This window comes from Diuraphis noxia, unplaced genomic scaffold (assembly GCF_037042655.1).
Source record: "Diuraphis noxia isolate RWA-SAM2 unplaced genomic scaffold, SU_Dnox_SAM2 contig0001, whole genome shotgun sequence".
NCBI classification, from domain to species: domain Eukaryota; kingdom Metazoa; phylum Arthropoda; class Insecta; order Hemiptera; family Aphididae; genus Diuraphis; species Diuraphis noxia.
Genome location: NW_028301711.1, coordinates 31,032,667 through 31,051,799, shown reverse-complemented (window position 1 = coordinate 31,051,799; position 19,133 = coordinate 31,032,667). Strand labels below are relative to the sequence as shown.

Sequence of the window (19,133 nt, the reverse complement as noted above, 5' to 3'; positions counted from 1 at the left end):
ATTTAAGTTTAGATAAATTATAAAATTATTACCTATTTTTAGAAAAAAAATTAAATAACGATAATTATTTATAGTACACCATAACCTACTTTGAATTTCCTAGAGTGCCCTGCAACTTATTGTCAAAGTTAATAATTTTAATGGGATAGCCGTCACTACAAACTTAGATTATTGACATAAAATAACATTGAATTTAATATTACGTACGTAAGCATTCAATTCAATAATCATTGGAAATTATTCTGATTAAATCTAATAGTACAAACCAATTGTGTAATAGTTGGGTGAGTTTGTTTGAAACGATTTTTACTGATAAAATTACTACAATTGTTCATTTAAAAAACAAGATGGTAGAACTTTTCAATCAATTACTATCAAAAAATTGAAATTGAATGTGACAATACCTATTGTAGTGTGAAGTTGAAGTACCACTCCTAAGTTTTTCAAAATGTATTACACGTGGATGTATATAATATATATATATCACAATAAGTTTAACAAACAAACAGTTTTTATTTTGACAAAAGATACGTTGTTATGGAATAGTAAAAACTATCTACATCTAATTGATATCTATTCGTTATATCAATTATATTTTAAATAAGGTATTTACTTCAAACATTTCAATAACTTATATGAGTTTGGATGATTAAATCGTATAGAAGTAGCATAAGGTAGGTGTATTTAAAAACCGCAGCAGAAAAATATAATTTACTATTGATATAATACTAATCACAAGGCTTTTATATTTTAAGTATAACAAACACAAAATAAACATTCAAAACAAATATTCTTTTTTTCATTTTAACACATTTAGAAGAAGTAATAACCTACTATGATTTAAATGATATTTTGTATGCACGCGCGAGAACTTCAAAAGGGTGATTATATCTTATTAATTGTCTTCTGTAGGAACTGCTGCGCGAGATATGTGTAAATAAGTGAATTGTTGTGAAATCAAATAAATTTGGGTAATTAGTATTATGTAATTTCATTTGCCGAGTAAACTATAGATTTCTGAATGGATTTATTTCATACTCTGATGATTGAGTGTGTATGTACTTTCAAGTGATTTATTATAACAATAAATAAATGCCTCAATATTCAACTTCAATATATTTTTTTTCGAAAGAGTTGATACTAAAATGATGTAAAAATTAAAAATTCCATGTATTTGTTTAAATAAATATAATGATTATTATCACTCAAAACCAATTTTTATTAGTATTGGTTTTGTTATTTTTAAGCAATTTTAAAAAAAGTAGATACTTAAGTTTTAATTTCATCAAATATTTAAATAAACATTATCTAAATGGTATAACTTCAAAAGTATTTCGCCCTTTTTGAGCTCTCGTATACTTTTAATTATATTCTGTGTTTAAAAATACTAAATTCGAAATTCTTTTAAACTCAATTTTTAGTTTTGGGTTTTTTGACTACTTTTTCCCCCAAGAATTAGCTTATCGTCGACTAGTCAACGAAGTACCATGTTTATTACATTTTTCTATCGATGGTTATTGAAAATATTTTACAAACAATTCAAAAACATTTAATTTATAAATAATGCATAAAAAATAAGTATTTGAAAGAATATAAAATAGGTGATTTTTAAATGTATATGTATTTATATTTATATCTGTATACTTCATAACTGTAAAAGGGATTTAAATAACTTTTAATTGAAGTATTTCTTTAAATATTTCTAGAAAGTATTTTTAACAAGTACATTATATTAAATCACTGAATTCGAATTTAACACGTAAATTAATGACTTAACTATTTTCGAGTTACACTTGAAGCCTAGTGTATAGTTACCTACTTTGACACTATTTTCTTTTGATGTAATATTTTAATACAATTAGCTTCTTAAACAATAAACTATATGAACACTGCATATAGGTCACATAACAAACTAATATATTAAATGCAGCTAATGAACATTTGTATAAAATGTAAAAACTTAAAACAGCAGATGGCGGTCAAAATATTACTGTTTTTTGTCGATTTTATTCTAGAAAAGTTTCTAATGAAATTTGAAAATGGAATAAGACGTGACTTTCGAAGATCATGAGTAATTACTAATAACTGACTTAACGTCAATCACGTATTATACCTTCCATCGTAATAATATATTTATACCCAGAAACAAAAGCGACAAGTGTAATTCCCATGTCGCATAAATCATATTATATTATAATTTAATAATAATAATATGTGTGCCACCATATGATATTTGACGTTTGGTTATCTAAAAATAAAAACAAAAAACAAAACAAAAGGCCGGTGAATATAAACTTATTTTGTCAGACAGGAGTCTGGTACTTTTTCTTCACCCGAATCCCGATATGTCATGTGTCACATCAATCTGGTTGTTATATTACGTTTAACAAATAAAATTTATTTCTCGTCCTGACCTCGAAATCAGCTCGATGTTCTCGAGGTGGTTGAGTTGACAACGATACATTTTAATTGATTTGTATTGTTTATGACACATGTTTATAAAATTAATGTGAAACCGAAGAATTCAATATGACGAAATTATTTTATTTATTTACCCGTCGTTAGTCAACGAACAAATAACATTCAATCGATCACCATCACCGCGATGCGATATATCGGAGATAGCATTTTCCTCCCACCGATGACGATCGGTACTTGTGTGGACACAAACAAAATAAATACATATTTTGTTAAGCATAATAAAATTAAATTAAAATACAAGAAGGTCTCTTGAGCTGTGTAAAATCCAATTAGAAGGTTGTGAGCGTACCCCATAAATTCGTAAAATATGAAATCAATGATTTTTTTACTAAGGTGGAAATCAGTTTGAGACAGTTTCAATTTGTAAAATTTACTACACAACTATTTTTAACATAATTTTACAATTGGTTATGAGGTAAAATATATTTATTTTCACAAAAAATTTACATATTTCACTATATTATTATGATATCTGTTAATATTATAGTATAATCACTGTTTATATTTTTATCAGTTTATTATTACAAGTCAATACCGACTTAAACTAGATAAAATATCATATAATTTATACTATAAATAGACTTACACCAGTTTGAATATTTTAAAATTTAATTGTGTCACTATGGAAATTTATAAAATGCATTAAACGTATTGGAAAATGGCCACTACAAATACATACAATTATTTCTTTTGAAACTCGACAAAAATGTTATTTTTCGTTTAAATATCCAATTTCCTGAAAATTTAAACTCCAAAGTCCAAAATATTTTTAAAATTATATCGTATCGATAAAATTTGAATATTTCAAGTGAATTGGTTATTTACTTTTGAATCACAACGAAATAACAAAATTGATTAAGTCAAATTCTAATTGCATAGCGTAAATAATAAATATTTAAATAGCTATAATTGTTAACTATTGGCTTTCTGAAGCTCCAACTAGTTCAATTGATTTGCTGCAAGAAACCTTCCATCTCATAGTTGAATACTGAAGTATATATTTTACCGTTACATACATTAACGGTGGTGCAAGACACAAATAAGAATTAAAAAAAAATACAAACTTTAACGCCGTTAAACGAATGTATATATTCTCAGAAATTAAAACATTCAGTGCTTTAAGTAGGGAAGATTCACATGACTTTGTTTTGTTGGCAGTGTTTGTAATAATAATATTATGTACAATATATTACTATATAATTTAAAAACTGAGTAATAGCACTAAAGACAGTTAATTAATATTGCGGTGTATTGACACATCATTATAATTATGGCGCACAATATTATATAATAATAACTTTGGTTCAGATATTTTGAATTAATCTTTAACTTATATTATTACATGAATTATGCGAGTAAAATTATTATTGTTGTGTGAAATACATTATATTTAGTTATGCATTTATTTTTTCTTACTTTATAATCAAACGATATAAACATTTTGAATGGTTGAATTTTTTTCAAATCTACTAAAAACCAAATAAACTTATATCTGAAATTGTTATCAAAGTAAATAAAATTATAATTTTGCATGTAAACTACGATTATTTACATAAAAACAGATACAGATCTAAGTTATATGAAAACTTTTATTTCTTTTTTTTTGAAATATGATAAATACATAAGAACGAAACAGACACTGAACCGTTTTACATAAACATTTTATGTCTTTAGATTTATTGTTAATTTTTCAAAATTTATGATTTTCATGAACTTTAAATAAAAGCACGTGTATTATAAGTACACTGCAGAAAAATATGTGTTTTATGCAATAAAAAAAAAATTTTAATACATTAATTCAAATCGCTCCTGTACGTCGTTCAAATATATTTTTAAGTCATTCAAAACGAAATCATAAGATAAATTATTTTATGCATCGAATTTGATGATCGATTGAATTTCAAAGAAAGTATTATACTAACTACTAAATACAACGTAAAAATAATTATTATAAATACCTAAAAATGAAGTTATAACACAGCTGTATATTATACAGATGATTATTAAAAAATGTACTTCCACGGTAATTCCGTAAATACCAATCCACTATGGATTAGATTTTCATAACGTTTAATTAGTGTTAAAATTTCAACGAAACCGTGAGTCTGTCGTAAGTCACTTTACAGCGATAACAGGGTTTTAGTTAAATGTTGAGCTGAAAATATTTTATCGCGTCCACAGCTCTGGGTGAATTACAGTAATTGTTATTTCTGCGCAATGCGAATGTCTGCGCCAATATCGGAAATTACATTCGCAACAGACATTGAAAATATTATCATAGTTACGTTCAGTTTTTATTATTTTTACATTCTGTCCTCCAGGCAAATGGCCGCCGTCAACACGTATTTATTGGATTTAATGTATGCACATATAAACGATAAAACATATATGTTATATTATTATAATAGTATTATAATATCCAATGCTTTTATAAAGTGGCCATAATAATAATGATAATAGTAATAATATCATTACAGCAGTTGAGGATCGACTGTAATGTTCGCGGTGACTTAACAATGTGCTTTGGACCTCGCTAATGGTCAATTAAAATTTATATTTAAGAGAGAAATAATCGTATACGCCAAAATTGGTGCGTTATAGTTTTTACTTAACTAAACCAAGAACAATATATTATTATTACCCAAATAGTATTGTAAACAATTGTTATAGCAGCATAAACTAATAATTATATTATCATTATTATACGACTTAAACGTGATTGGATGAGACGGCGCAATGTGTAGGCAATTTAGCAACGTAATTACTATACTATTAGTGAACGTTGGCCGAATAAATCACAAATTTATCACGAGTTAATAAATCGATTAAATACATAATAAATAAATATCATATTAAATTATTTTGAATTATCAAATTAAATATTTTTCTAATACCTAATTTAACTTAGTTATATAAGCAAAATGTAACCTAACCTAATATTATTGGTGCTTGAACTCTCAAAAAATATATATCTATTGTAATTGATTATTAAATAATTTATGGAAATTGTGAATACCTATGGATATATATGTTTTAAAGTCACAAGACAGATATCAAAAAAAGTAATTCTGTAATTACTACTGACGAATAAATTAAAAACTTGAACTAATTTGATTTTAATGAATTAGCTACCTAAGTAGTTTCTATACACTTGATCAAAATCATTTATGGTTGTTAATATTATTACTGAAAAAACTAATTTTAAATAACAATTAAGTGGTAAAAGGTTTATCAAATAATAAAATTTGATATAAGTTGATTATTTTAAAACAACAAAAATTAAATTAAATTTTAAAAAAAGTTTGGCGTTTAAATCAAAATGTAAATTTGAAATTATGGGTTTCGTTAATAACCATTAAACCGAATCTTCTGTGTTGAGCCTATCAATTCATCAAGATAAACTAAAAATATATAATATATTTTATATACTTATAGTATGCATTAATCAAACAAATATATACGAAATAATTGTATTATTTAAAAAAATATAGAATTCAATTTAAATATATTACATATTATGTTTAAAAAACTAAAAAAAAAAATAAGTAATAAGATTGACATATAATAAGTATATTATACAAAAACTTGAATTATATGGGGAAAGGAGATCATTCATTACCAGAACCTCAGAATTTTATTTTTAGTACATATTTTCATTGTATTTAACGATAAACAGGTCCGTATTACTAGAAATACCAATTTCAAATGATAATACCAAACCTTGACTGTATTTTGTACAATTTTGTACACCATCCAAACACCAGAAACGATGTTTATAATAAAGTATGCAATAGTTTATTAAAACACCATAATTCAATAAATTTTAAAGTAATAGAATCTAGAATTAAGTTTTAAATACGAGAGAATGAAAGTTCAAAAATAATTATAATAAACGTAAAGATGACCACTATTGTTATTTGCTATTAACACTACAAAAACTTTAAATCAAGTTCGGATGACAATGCGTTATTAGAAAATATTTTATCGACTTTTAACAATTTTGATATAATGATTAAATTATTTCAATCAACCATCGATGGTATATAATATTATATTGACATATTATATTATTATATACGTGATCTAGTTAATAAAATACACTTTCCCACCCACCCAACATGAATCCGAATAGATTCCCGGTGATGTACAAGGTCACTTCTATCCTTCGACCACTAGCTCTTGTTTTTGTGACAGGTGTTTGATATTAAACGGATATAGCAAACAGCGACGACAAAATTGTTGAAATGACGTCGTCGCCATGGAAGTAGGTACTGAGGATCGTAATCTCGCGGGAGCACTTCCGATATAGTACCGTATCATGAATTTCGGTCACGAGACGCTCGTGACGGTAGTGGTTGTGGACGTTTAGTGTGACTTCCTGGTGGTAATATCGCCTGCGTGAATCTGCCCGTTCGACTTTGCGATATTTTTATCAAGTGTTGTCTAATTACTGGGAAGGAAACACGGCAAGCCTTCAGACCTCCAACATCATCCATCCGCCACGCCACGTATGGATTTTTTTTTTAAGTAGATAACATTGCTGTAATTTTGTTTTTAATCAAATTATATTTTACAAAATTTAAAAACTTTTTAACCCTCCAATGACTTATATTGTATACTATTTTCAAGATAAGTGACTTGTCACGTTATTTAATTCAATTTAAATTTAGTTAAATTGAGGTGGTAGGATAATCATAAAAATACATGTTTAGAAAAAAAATTTTTATTGTTTAATAATTGCCAATAATATCCCAAAACAATATAATTATGTTAATTTTTTACTATCATTGTGTTTAAATTAATTAAAAAGCTTGTGTAGTGTAACAATTAAATATATTAAATATGTGGTTTTAATACATAAATAATATTATAAGTTGTTGGTATAGAATAATTGGATTCTTGATAATCATTTATTTGTTTTCTTAAGCCATTTACAAATATTTAAAAAATATGGAACAATTAAAAAAAATAATTTTTTTTTTTTTTACCCAAATAACGATTAGGTACTGATTACAAGTATATAAGAATAGTGGTCGAACGTAGTTCGTTAATATTCCATTAATTTGTAGCTTACACAAAAATAAGCGCTACTAATAAAATGTTTGAACAACAAAACAGAAATAATTAAATTCTAAGACCAAAACAATGGACTATCGTGAGGTGCTAAAACCAATTTATTTTGTGTACAAATACATCTAATAAAATATATAATTAGTGTTAAAATGATATTTTCAAAAAAAAAAAAGTAGTATATGGTATTTATGATGTTTTATTCCTTCAGAGTTTTCCATTATATATTTACTCTGAAATAAAAATTATTTTAATTGATTGAAATACAAACAGTATGTAATAATCATAGATAATATTTTCAACTTAAATAAATAAATAAATAAAAGTAATATAGAAAAGTAATTTAAAACAAAAGAATTGGTCATGTTTCAATTTATTAACGGTAAAAACCCCGTTTATTTGGATTTTTAAATAATTATCCCGAGGTTTCGGTCAAGAGGTGCTAGTTCGCAAAATACATAATACGAGTATATATTTAAGGGTTTTGGGTTTTTCCAGGACCGATGCATTTGGTACGTGTCCGAGTGAAAACATTTGTCACTGGACTGCGAGTATCCGTAATTCCTCATCCACTCACCACACATCAATAAAACGGGCCAGCAATAAAAGGCGAATATTGTCATAATAATATATACACAACATACATATTATTATTATTATTATTATGTAACCATAGGGTTTTGTTATTTGCAGAAATTAGGTTCATCACTGTATGGCTGAACAACACGATTATACGCAATAACACGTATAGTCGTATCGAAAACGGCAGCTGGCTGAATAAATTACAATCAGGCTACAATAATATTATAATATTATACCTCTACATGATAGACACGCCTCGCCACCGCCGATGAGCCGACGGATAACCGTGTCCGGGTTGTGTTTGCGGACGTTTGCATTTCCACGTCGTCCTATGCCCGCAAAATATCGGCCGCGTATCTTTGCATATTTTAAATGTTTCTCGTTTCCCGGCCAGGCCACCCACACACCCACATCCCAGAGCGATTGCGGGAATTGCGCGCAACCAATATTTACTCGTAGACGCTATACATGACCGCTTAAGCCCAGCGACTTATGTAATATTATGTAAACGTGCATGTGTATGTGTGCGTGAGGGTGTGTATGGCTGTGATTCGATACGTGTGTTATATTATTGTCATAATATGGTTCCAGTGAAAATTTGCACTTAATAAAACTGCAGCGACCCACCTCTAACTTCAGCGCCTCGGCACGTCATTATACGTGTGTAGTATTGACATAATAATATTTGAAATTATTTATTTACCTACCTACGTAATTTTATGAAATCACAAAATCACATTTGGGAAAATAAATTATATTCTAGGTACACTTTATTTTACCATAAAGAATTGTTAAAGTGTTTAATTAATTAAAAGACATAGTATATTTTTAAATCCATAATCTAGATCAGAAAGTTTTCAATATCTAAGGAATAATAAAATTTTAAATGAGTAGCTCATATATAAGTAGATACAGGTATGCAGCTCTTGTGAGTTCCAGAATATGCAATCAAAAATTATACGCTATTTAAACATAGTTTTAAATATATTTATTTGTGAAACGTGTTTCTATATTACAGGTATTTTTTAATAAATTTTTTTTTTATTATGTTAAAACGATATTACTCTTTTTATATTACAATAATGATGATAGGGGGGTTTCGAAATTAGCTAAGAACTTGTCTTTCATAAAATTCCGGGTCTAAATAAATGAAAATCATTTTACTTTTTCAGTTTTGGTGACGGAGTGGCACAGTGGTTACGCAGTTGGTTACGGCTCACACAGTTATTAGTTCGATTCATAGCAAAGGGCAAAAAATCGAGTGATTTTAGGCGATCATAAATTTATCGTGCTGTCGTCCGATTGCGTCATCCAGTCTCAAACTAGGTCCCACTCCACAGGGAGTGAAGATTTCGCATGTATTTTCTTTGAGAAGGGGTTAGTATAATGTATATAGTGATATATACAATATGCATAGATAAATAGATCACATGATCTCCCTACTACCCACTAGTTATACGAACTGACAAAGACCTTAAGGTCGTTTCAATGAATAAACACAGAAAAAAAAACTTTTTTATTTCTTGTCCTTTCAATTATAATAAAAAATAACTATACGATATGCAATAATGGTTAGTTTGTACTTTATATACATTGATAATTTGTCTGGCTTCACAAAAAAAAAAATTCCTTTTAATTATTATAATAATATAGGGTATAATATACATTTTTGTTATTTTATTGCGATTTAAATTTTTAATATTTTCTCCTCGATTTATTATGCTTTTCCTTCATACCATAGTTATACATAAAGATAAAACCATCGTTGAAATAAACGTTTTAAGTTGTTATTTATATTTAACTATTTCCATTCTTTGTCATATTATTGAAAACATGCCCTTATTGTTATTTATAATTAAAAGCATTCTTTTGTAATAAACAAGAAGGTACAAATAGTTATTATTTTTCAGTCGCATTATTGTTAATTTCATTTAAAAGCATTAAATTTTGTTTTGTAGTAAAATACAATGTTCGACTTGATAGATTTTAAAACCCAAATTCCGTTTAAATGGTTTTTAAATATATTATACCCTCTGTGGCTTTGTTGAGTTTCAATTTAAAAAACATTTTTAACCAAACAAAAGTTTGATAATTTAATATTTATTATCATTTTTATCACATTGTTATCAACAGAAATTCAAAAATGAGATTCTAAGGCATTAAAATGTATTATCTCATTCAAAAAGTAAAACATTTAAACAAAAGAGATAATAGACATAATAATTTTAAAATAAAGTTTGTTAATACAACATAATTTCATATTTGACGAAAAGGTATATATAATACCTGCAATAAGAATGATTTTGATTTTGATTTCCACTTTTCCGCATAAAAATTAAACTAAAGACTGGAGATTGACGTAATCGTCACCTTAACTTTGAATTGTTTTACCATAAACAGAACAATAGTGTGGTAACGCGTGACGGTCGCGGGTTGTGTTGTCGTACTTTGCTGAAAAAATATTTTGAAATAAAAACCGTCGATTATATCAAAATGGCGTGACAATAACATCAGGATAAAGTGAAAAAAATTAGCTTCGTTGTCGCAGATTAACAAAGATGAAAATTCGGAAAAAATGACTAAATGACCGTCAAGTCAAACTATGCAAATCGAGAAAGTTTAACGGCTTCGAATTTTTAGTCATTGCTGTGGCGGGTGTGTAACATTATAAGATAATACGTTTTATTATGGCATGTACTATACGTCAGTACCACCAAGACAAACGCGAATCGAATAATAATTATTTATTTATTTATTTATCAGCGGAATTCCATTGAGACGTTTCACAACCCGATTTATACACACGTGATACGTGACGACATTAAATATTCAAAATCGACGGTATCCATTGCGAACCATATATACCTAACCAACCAAACCTATGTATAACACCAAACGCAATCAGAAGAGGTGATGAAATAAATTTACCAACTAGGTACAACTATAAAAACCATTATTTTACCCAATTTATGTATGAATTTTTTTTAAATAGAATTAGGAATAATAATATATTGAATGTTTTTAATAGTTAGGGCTATTTTTCATAATGAATTTATGATTAATTTTACTATGATTAGTGTTCATTTTTTTAATATTTATGTTAGGTGTTATTTTATTTATGCGTCTGTGGATACTTTTCATAATTGAAACATTATTATTTTCTTCAACGTTGTAAAAGGTGTTTTAGGTAGCGAATTAGATAAACCTTTTACATTGGTTTATTTTTAATCTATTAGTTGAAATTTGAAATGTTAAACTTTTATTCGACGTGCGTATGATATATTTTTATTTGTATGTAAAAAATCTCGACAAATTCATATAATATTATTCAAAACCTCTGCTTTCAGCAATTATTGTAAAATATACATAACATATTCACCTACTACCAATGTTTTTGACGTGTATAAAAACCGAAAACCAGAATTCATGAATACCACACAGGTATTATATAAATATTATTAGTATAATTTTTATTATTATTATTATTATTACTAGGTACCATTATTATGGTAATTGGTAGTGTGGCTCAACAAACATTCTACTCTCTATCTATGATGAATAAATGATTAAGTTTTTTGTATGATTCTGTCGTTTTAGACGCCATGTATACAGGGTGATTCTTTTAAGAGCGTACACTAATTATCTCGAGAAGTATTTACTTTTTTCAAAATATTTTTTTACATGCTTTCGAGTTGTTAATAAAAAACCAACATTTTTATTAAAAACTGTATTTTTAAATATTTTTTATCCTTATCATTTTTTAAGTTTTTTACTTTTTTGAATGACAACATAGAGTTTTAATTTAATATTCCCAAGCAGAATATTTTTCTAAGTATTTTGATTCATAAAAATCAAATTTAGGACTAGTAATTTATGAATTATATGTATTTAAAGTTACGACGAGCGGAGTAGTGGACAAAGATTTTGCGGGGTAACCCCGTACCTCACCACTTTGCCAAACTAAACTTTAAATACTTATAACTCAAAAACTACTAGCCCTAAATTCGATTTTTATGAATCAAAATACTTAGAAAAATATTCTGCTTTGGAATATGAAATTAAAACTCTATGTTGTCATTCAAAAAATTAAAAAACTGATGAGGATAAAAAATATTTAAAAATATAATTTTTTAATAAAAACGTTGGTTTTTTAACAACTTGAAACCATGTAAAAAAATATTTTGAAAAAAGTAAATACTTTTCGAGATAATTAGTGTACTCACTTAAAAGAATCACCCTGTGTATGACTATATTATGTTCGTTTTTTTTTCACATTTTATATTGGAAAAAATGTGCTTACGTAAATTACCATTGATGATAACCAACAAGCACATCTAATTTTCGTCAATAATATATAAATAAGTTTTATCTATATTTGTCTGAGAGAAAATAAATATTGTTGACATCCTCGTAAAATTAATTAGTTTTAAATATAATCATTTTTTTTTTAAATTACCAACAATTTTATCAAAGGGTTGACTGAAAATTCGTACTTTGCTGTGTTAATTTGACTCATTCATGGTGAAACAAGCAATTACTTTTAAATTATACTTTTTATGGATGGTAATTAACACTAGAATGTTATACTTTTCATTATCAAAGCAGTAATTTTACTTCCCTACTGTAAAAATAATTAATAAAAAAAATTTGCCTCGATATAATATGTTTACTATTTATTTATAAAATTATTTTACCCAGTAACATTTAAAAATGTGAATAATGGTTATGATTTTTCAAAATATTTTCTTAAAAATGTCTACCGGCAATCGAACCTAACTTTACAATATCATAATTTCGATAAAGATAAAGATGTACTCACGTATAACGGTCAAATTGACATTAGAATTTCGAGTGGGTGATTTTTTGAAATCGACTCGACACTTGTACATGGCTGCGTCTTTATCGCCAATGTCCTGCACGATAAGTGCGGCCGGTTTCGAGGTCACGCGAAAGTATGCACGCCCGTCCAACGTCTTGTCGTCGGACCGATGAGGACCTGTGACTGCTATGGATTTTTGGTTTGGCCCATCTGGCGTTTTTGAGGAGGGTGCCACTTGCATCAAAGGACCTCCATGTCTTACGTCGTAGCTAAAACACGGAAATGAATATCAATATTTTGGTGTACAAAAGTGATTTACTAAATTATTGACGAATCACAATGTTTAGGGACACCGTGAAAACTGCTAAATATCTATTCGTCATAACTGTTAACAATTTATTGTTTTTAAAATAAATTTCATCTTATCTTAGATTCTTAGACTAATCATAATTACATAATGTAAATCATTTATGAGTTGGTTTAGTGTGATTGGAAAATTATATAGAAAATGAACAGCAAATAATCAGTCAAAAGCATATCTAAATGTAATTTTTTTTAGTGTAACTTCTGAATGAAAAGCATTAGTATGAATGATAAAATTAAAATTAAATAATATTTTAGACAAAATATCTGTTTAGTACATCAATAATTATATTATTGAAAAGCCTAGGAATGTTCGAAAACTTCATTGAAGCCCTAAGTCCAATCAAAGACAACACCAACAAAATCATCTTATTTCTAAAACTTATTGATATGCACAATAATTTAGCACAAGAAAACCATTGTATTCATTTATTATATTGTAAGATAATTTACCAAGAATAAAAATAACAATTAAAAAGCAAATAAAATAAAATAATTTTTTACAGACGTAGCTTAGTTTTATATGTCATTAAATTATGTCTATATTATTATTTTATGGTCAACACTTTAAATTGTATAATTTTTGATCTATATTATAATACATGGATGTCTATTCTCTGTTGACGTGTTTTTGAACATAAAATGCGAGGTCCATTCATCCGTCTTACCGCTATTAATTCTATTCAAATTTTAATTTTATATTCCATTATTGGTTGATAATAGTATTTTATTCATAAGTACTTTAAGTTTAAGTTGAAAGGGACAACAGCGAGTTTTATGGTCCTCCATAATAATCCACCATTATCTTGGCTCAAGATATACAAAGATTTATAACATTAGATACACTGCATTATATCTTAAGCATAACAATTTAATGTTTTGAAATTTAAATATATTAGAAATTCCGTGAATTATTATTATTGTTATTCGGAGATTTACAGTAAAATAGAACGTATGGAAACAAATCATAGCCTTCGTTTTAGTATTGAATATTTGATAAACATGTTAAACACGATATTGTTGTGTGACGGACTAGTATGCTGTTATCGCATATTGTGTCAAGTTTACTATTATTGTTATAATATTATAACCTTACAATATTTTACGATCTAAAATGTATATCATTAAGGTTAAAAAGATAGAGATGTGTACTTATAGAATGAGATTAAGCTTAAAAAGCAATGCACATATAGGTAGGAACATGCATTGTTAATTTGATTTTTGATAAATTATAGATCCCACCATGATACTACATAAAATACGTTTAAAAAATTAAAGAAAACTGCTTTAGACTATAATACGTATTAGACTCCTGAATGTGTATAATATATACCACTGTAGCGACGTCATTCTAATTGATCTTTTTTTTAAATTTTTATGACAGGAAAAATTTTTCAAAAAAAATATTTCATTGCATTCGAATGCCTATGTTTGTAATAGACCTGATAATATCGGTCTAGAAAAGTGTGAATTTTTATAAAATAAGGAAATTCGATAATTTTTCATTAAAATGATTGGTGAGAAATGTTAGAAGGAAAATTCTTTATTAACACCCAAATCTCAAGAACAGTTTTTTTGTTTAGATTTCAGTGAAAATATGCATAGGAATTTATTTATATTTAATTATTCGACAGTGAATTATTTCGATTATCATACTATCGTACTTATTACTATTGTGAGTCCAATTGTTATCACACAATATCGGTTCGATTGGAGAGTTGAATTCCGTCTTTACACCGAAGGAGACCGATTTCTGCAATAAAGCGGTGATGATCAATTTCGATAGATAAATACTGCGCTCTATTGAGAGAGAGAGACAGGGAGAGAAATAATAATAACAATAATATTGTTTATGCAAAACGAGATATTATATGTATTTTTATACACATTGAAAACGAGCAATGCGATTTGTATGAAATTATTGTACGTCATGTTTTCAAGATGTATCTTATTATTGTATTTTATTTTTTACGATGCAAATTTGTATCGTTTGTTTTGTTTTTTTGTGACGCGAATTTCATATCACTGCCCACAGGCCGTAGACAAATCCCGAGCTCAGGTCGGTCTGGTGGATAAATCCGACGTTGACCTTATACGGTTAGTTTTATGTATATTGTATACATATAAATCGGTTCGTTCGGTATACATTCCGTTCTTTAAATATGATAATATAATATGCACTCTTATGTCTCTTATACTTATATGCACAAGGAAATAAATATATGTATTATGTATAATATATTAAATGTTGTTTTCTGGAACATTTACTGTAGAAAATATTATAACGCGTATCGTATTGTTCGGCTTCCGGTACGAAAAAACCACGAGGCCAAAGGGTTGCGTACGCGACGTGGGTAGAAGTAGACAGGACACTATTTTTTATTATTATTTTGTTTGTCCTCCGAAATTCTGATCTTAAACCACCAATGAAAACGGAAATTGTTCTTCGGTACGTGTGTTACAAACCACGCGTGGTATAATACTACTGCAGTCGCTGAACAATACTATTACCACATCCCCTTCCATCGTTTCATAAACAAATACTTACAAATAACGTAACTGGTGCATACACCACGTGTCATTAATACATCGACATTATAAATCAGACTACTCAGATAGCATTTATATATAGTGTACATATAATATTATTATCACCGTTTATTATGTACGACAATATAATTCCGTTTCCGGTCTGCAAATTCCCGACAGCTGCGGCGCCGTAACGTGCGATTCCGGCTGGCGAAAACAACGTCGTTTGTAATTCCATAGTACTGCAGACCGAATGGTGGACGCGTGCGTGTTCCAACATGTGTACCTACTCGTTTAAATGAGCCGTCTAAAAATTTGACCAAGATGATGGTCTAATAATAATTATATTACCAGGATTAATCAAAGTGGTTTGTGGAACATAAAATCATATGATTAATTGTACTCCATGCAACGTATCGTTGTTGTACATATAGTAACAACAATAATACAATGAACTTGAGTTCAAACTTGTTGTAGACTGGCAGTTTTTAAAGAGGGGTACCTATACTCGCACGAGTAACGTTTAAATATTTTTTAAACCATTCTTCACCGTTCGTGAAAACTGTTAACGAAAATATGGTTCACACATTGTATATTATATGAGGCAACGACGAATTGAAATTTACCCACATAATAGTATTATACTCACAATAAAGTGCAGAAATATTAATGATACTATCATCTTACCTATCTATGTTATTATTATATTTATTTTATAATGTTATAATCGTTCGGGGCACTTGCTGCGAATACGTATTCTAGATACGTGGAAATAACATTTTAGCGTGCCAGCGGAATGACAAAAAACACATATTATATTTACGTCTCGACTCACTAAGTTGACAGACCGACGGCCGCAGCTGCGATACCGAGAAAGGACGCAGATGACAGTTCTCGCAGTCGGCCAAATAAACAACGTCGTCGGCTACTATACAATAAGCAAACACACACAAATACATAACATATATACATGTATATATATATATTATATATAGTATACTTATATATACTTTCAAAAGAAAACGAATGTTTTTTGTCAAACGAGTGTGCCATGTCATAAAAAGTTAAAAACAAACAAGCAATAAATTTGGCAACTAAACGGTCAGTTAAAAGATGTCCACCGTCGCTTACATAAAACCACATAGAATAAAAAGAAAAAACCGAAAATGCACGTATATAGTGTACTCAACAGAATTATTTACAAAACTGAAACATTTATTATCTATACATGATACTACTCGTATAGTGTTTATGTGTAAAGCACACATATGTATTATATTATGCAATATGCATAATAATATATATTGTCCACCGAGATCAAAACTCGGTAAAAGATTCTATTTTATCGCAAGTTGGATAAAACCATCTGATTCTGAGAGCAAACTCGCGTTTAAGAACTATGTGTATGCGAGCCGAATACTAATATCGTACAAGCGCACGACAATAGAAGTTGTATACAACAAACACCAAAGTTATTACTTTTTTTGTTTTTGCATGTGCTATAAAAAATAGTAAATTTATTTTAAGTCCAATATAGGTGTGAAGTTTTATTTTTACTCACATCTTAGTTTAAAATATTTCAATCATGTTATGTTTCTAATGCGTTGATACTTGATAATAGAATCAATCGTTTGATTTTGTGTGAAATGACAGTGGATAGAGTACAAATACGAATTTCAACGACGATGATTATTCTATTAAAAGTCTCATCTAATAATGATCATAAATAATATTATAATGTTTAAAAAATATTTATAGAATTATGTTTTTCTTCATAAATGTAATTTTACCATTTAAAATTAAATTTTAATAAATAAATTTTAATCCTGGTAAAATTGTTTAGAATTATCCGATAAAACTCTTTAACTGTTTATAAATGCACTGGTCAGTGAATATTATTCTTTAATCAGGTCAACGAAATATAATTGTTGATCAATTAATCGAACGCCAAACATTATTTATTTAACTTGATAAAACTCATGTAACAGTATCAGTAAAATCATTGTATTTGTGTGCTAATTAATTGTAATGTAGCCGCACATATTATATGTTTTTGAAAAATGAATAGTATCAAATGTCTAAAATACTTTACATTGAACGATGATTAAATCGGCGTTCCAATATTATGACAAATTTACCTGTATATCGGATTGGTCTCTCCCAGTTTGAACCAGATGACCAACGTGACGCGATCACTCGGAGTCGGTGGAGTCATGTTACACGGTAAATATGCCACCATTCCGGCCACAGCTTCCACGTTAGTGGTTATCACTGAAAACGAAAAAAAAAAAAAACCAATTATTATTATTATTATAATTTTAATAATTTCAGTTCATCACACAAATGTGTTTAGAATCAGCTCAAACGTTATTATATTTTCTTATGTTCCTAAAATCGAGTAAGCAGTATTAGATTTTTATTACCTATAGACATTCTGATAAGTATGACTTGTTTACTTAGGTCTGTTCCTTCTTCTAAAATATGATATTTTTAAACCTAAATTATTAATGTTCTACTACAGGTCTACATGTGAATATGTTAATAAAAATAAATTGCTCATTCAACATTGTAAAAGTGTTTTAAATTTAAATTATTATATGCTCATCTTTAACTATAGGTAACTAACTGATTTTTAAATAGAGATATCATTGTAATATACGAACACATAATACGAATGGAAATATAAATAAATAAACAGTTAAATTATTACCTACTTAAAATACATAAATTTAATTTTAGATTTCTTTTTTCTTTTTTATTACATGTGACAGTAATAACTATACATGTTTACAGTTATGTATGGCAATATTAAAATTTAAAATCATTGTGTTTGTAGGGTGCAGTTTGTTTATACATATATGTATTTAAGTGTATACACTTTTTTTCTATTTCAAAGTAGCAAATAAAACGCGTAATATTGCGATGACTTAAATTTTATATTATATAGACCATTAGTCGTTACATTTGTTTTTCGACGTCACGAACACTGTTCAGCGAAAACAAAATAGTGTAACACACGATTTTTGTGGTTAACTTCCTCACCAAACACACTTCCGTTTTAACAACAATAATGCACAGTCATGTAGTTGTACTTATGCGTTTTTATTATTTTTATCATTATCGACGAGTAGGTACCTACATTGTCTGAATTTTACTTCTAGTCAGTCTATTTTGACCGATGAAAACTTACATATTATCAGAATATTTTTATTGCAATCATATAATAATATGTATGTACCCTATCGATAGGCTTATAACATCTGTCAGATCATAAAATTAGAAATTTAAT

The 19,133-nt window shown here is 27.8% G+C and overlaps 1 protein-coding gene across 2 annotated transcripts in view; it reads right to left on the bottom strand.

Annotated features, from left to right (window-relative positions):
- Window positions 1-19,133, bottom strand: part of LOC107164968 (contactin-5-like) — a 468,396-nt gene that overhangs the window by 140,926 nt on the left and 308,337 nt on the right. For both annotated transcript variants that reach the window (XM_089215856.1, XM_089215857.1), the window contains exons 2-3: window positions 17,983-18,115; window positions 12,953-13,221 (exon numbers count right to left, since the gene is read on the bottom strand). In XM_089215856.1, coding sequence (XP_089071982.1) covers window positions 12,953-13,221; window positions 17,983-18,115 — 402 coding nt within the window. The remainder of the gene's footprint in view (window positions 1-12,952; window positions 13,222-17,982; window positions 18,116-19,133) is intronic.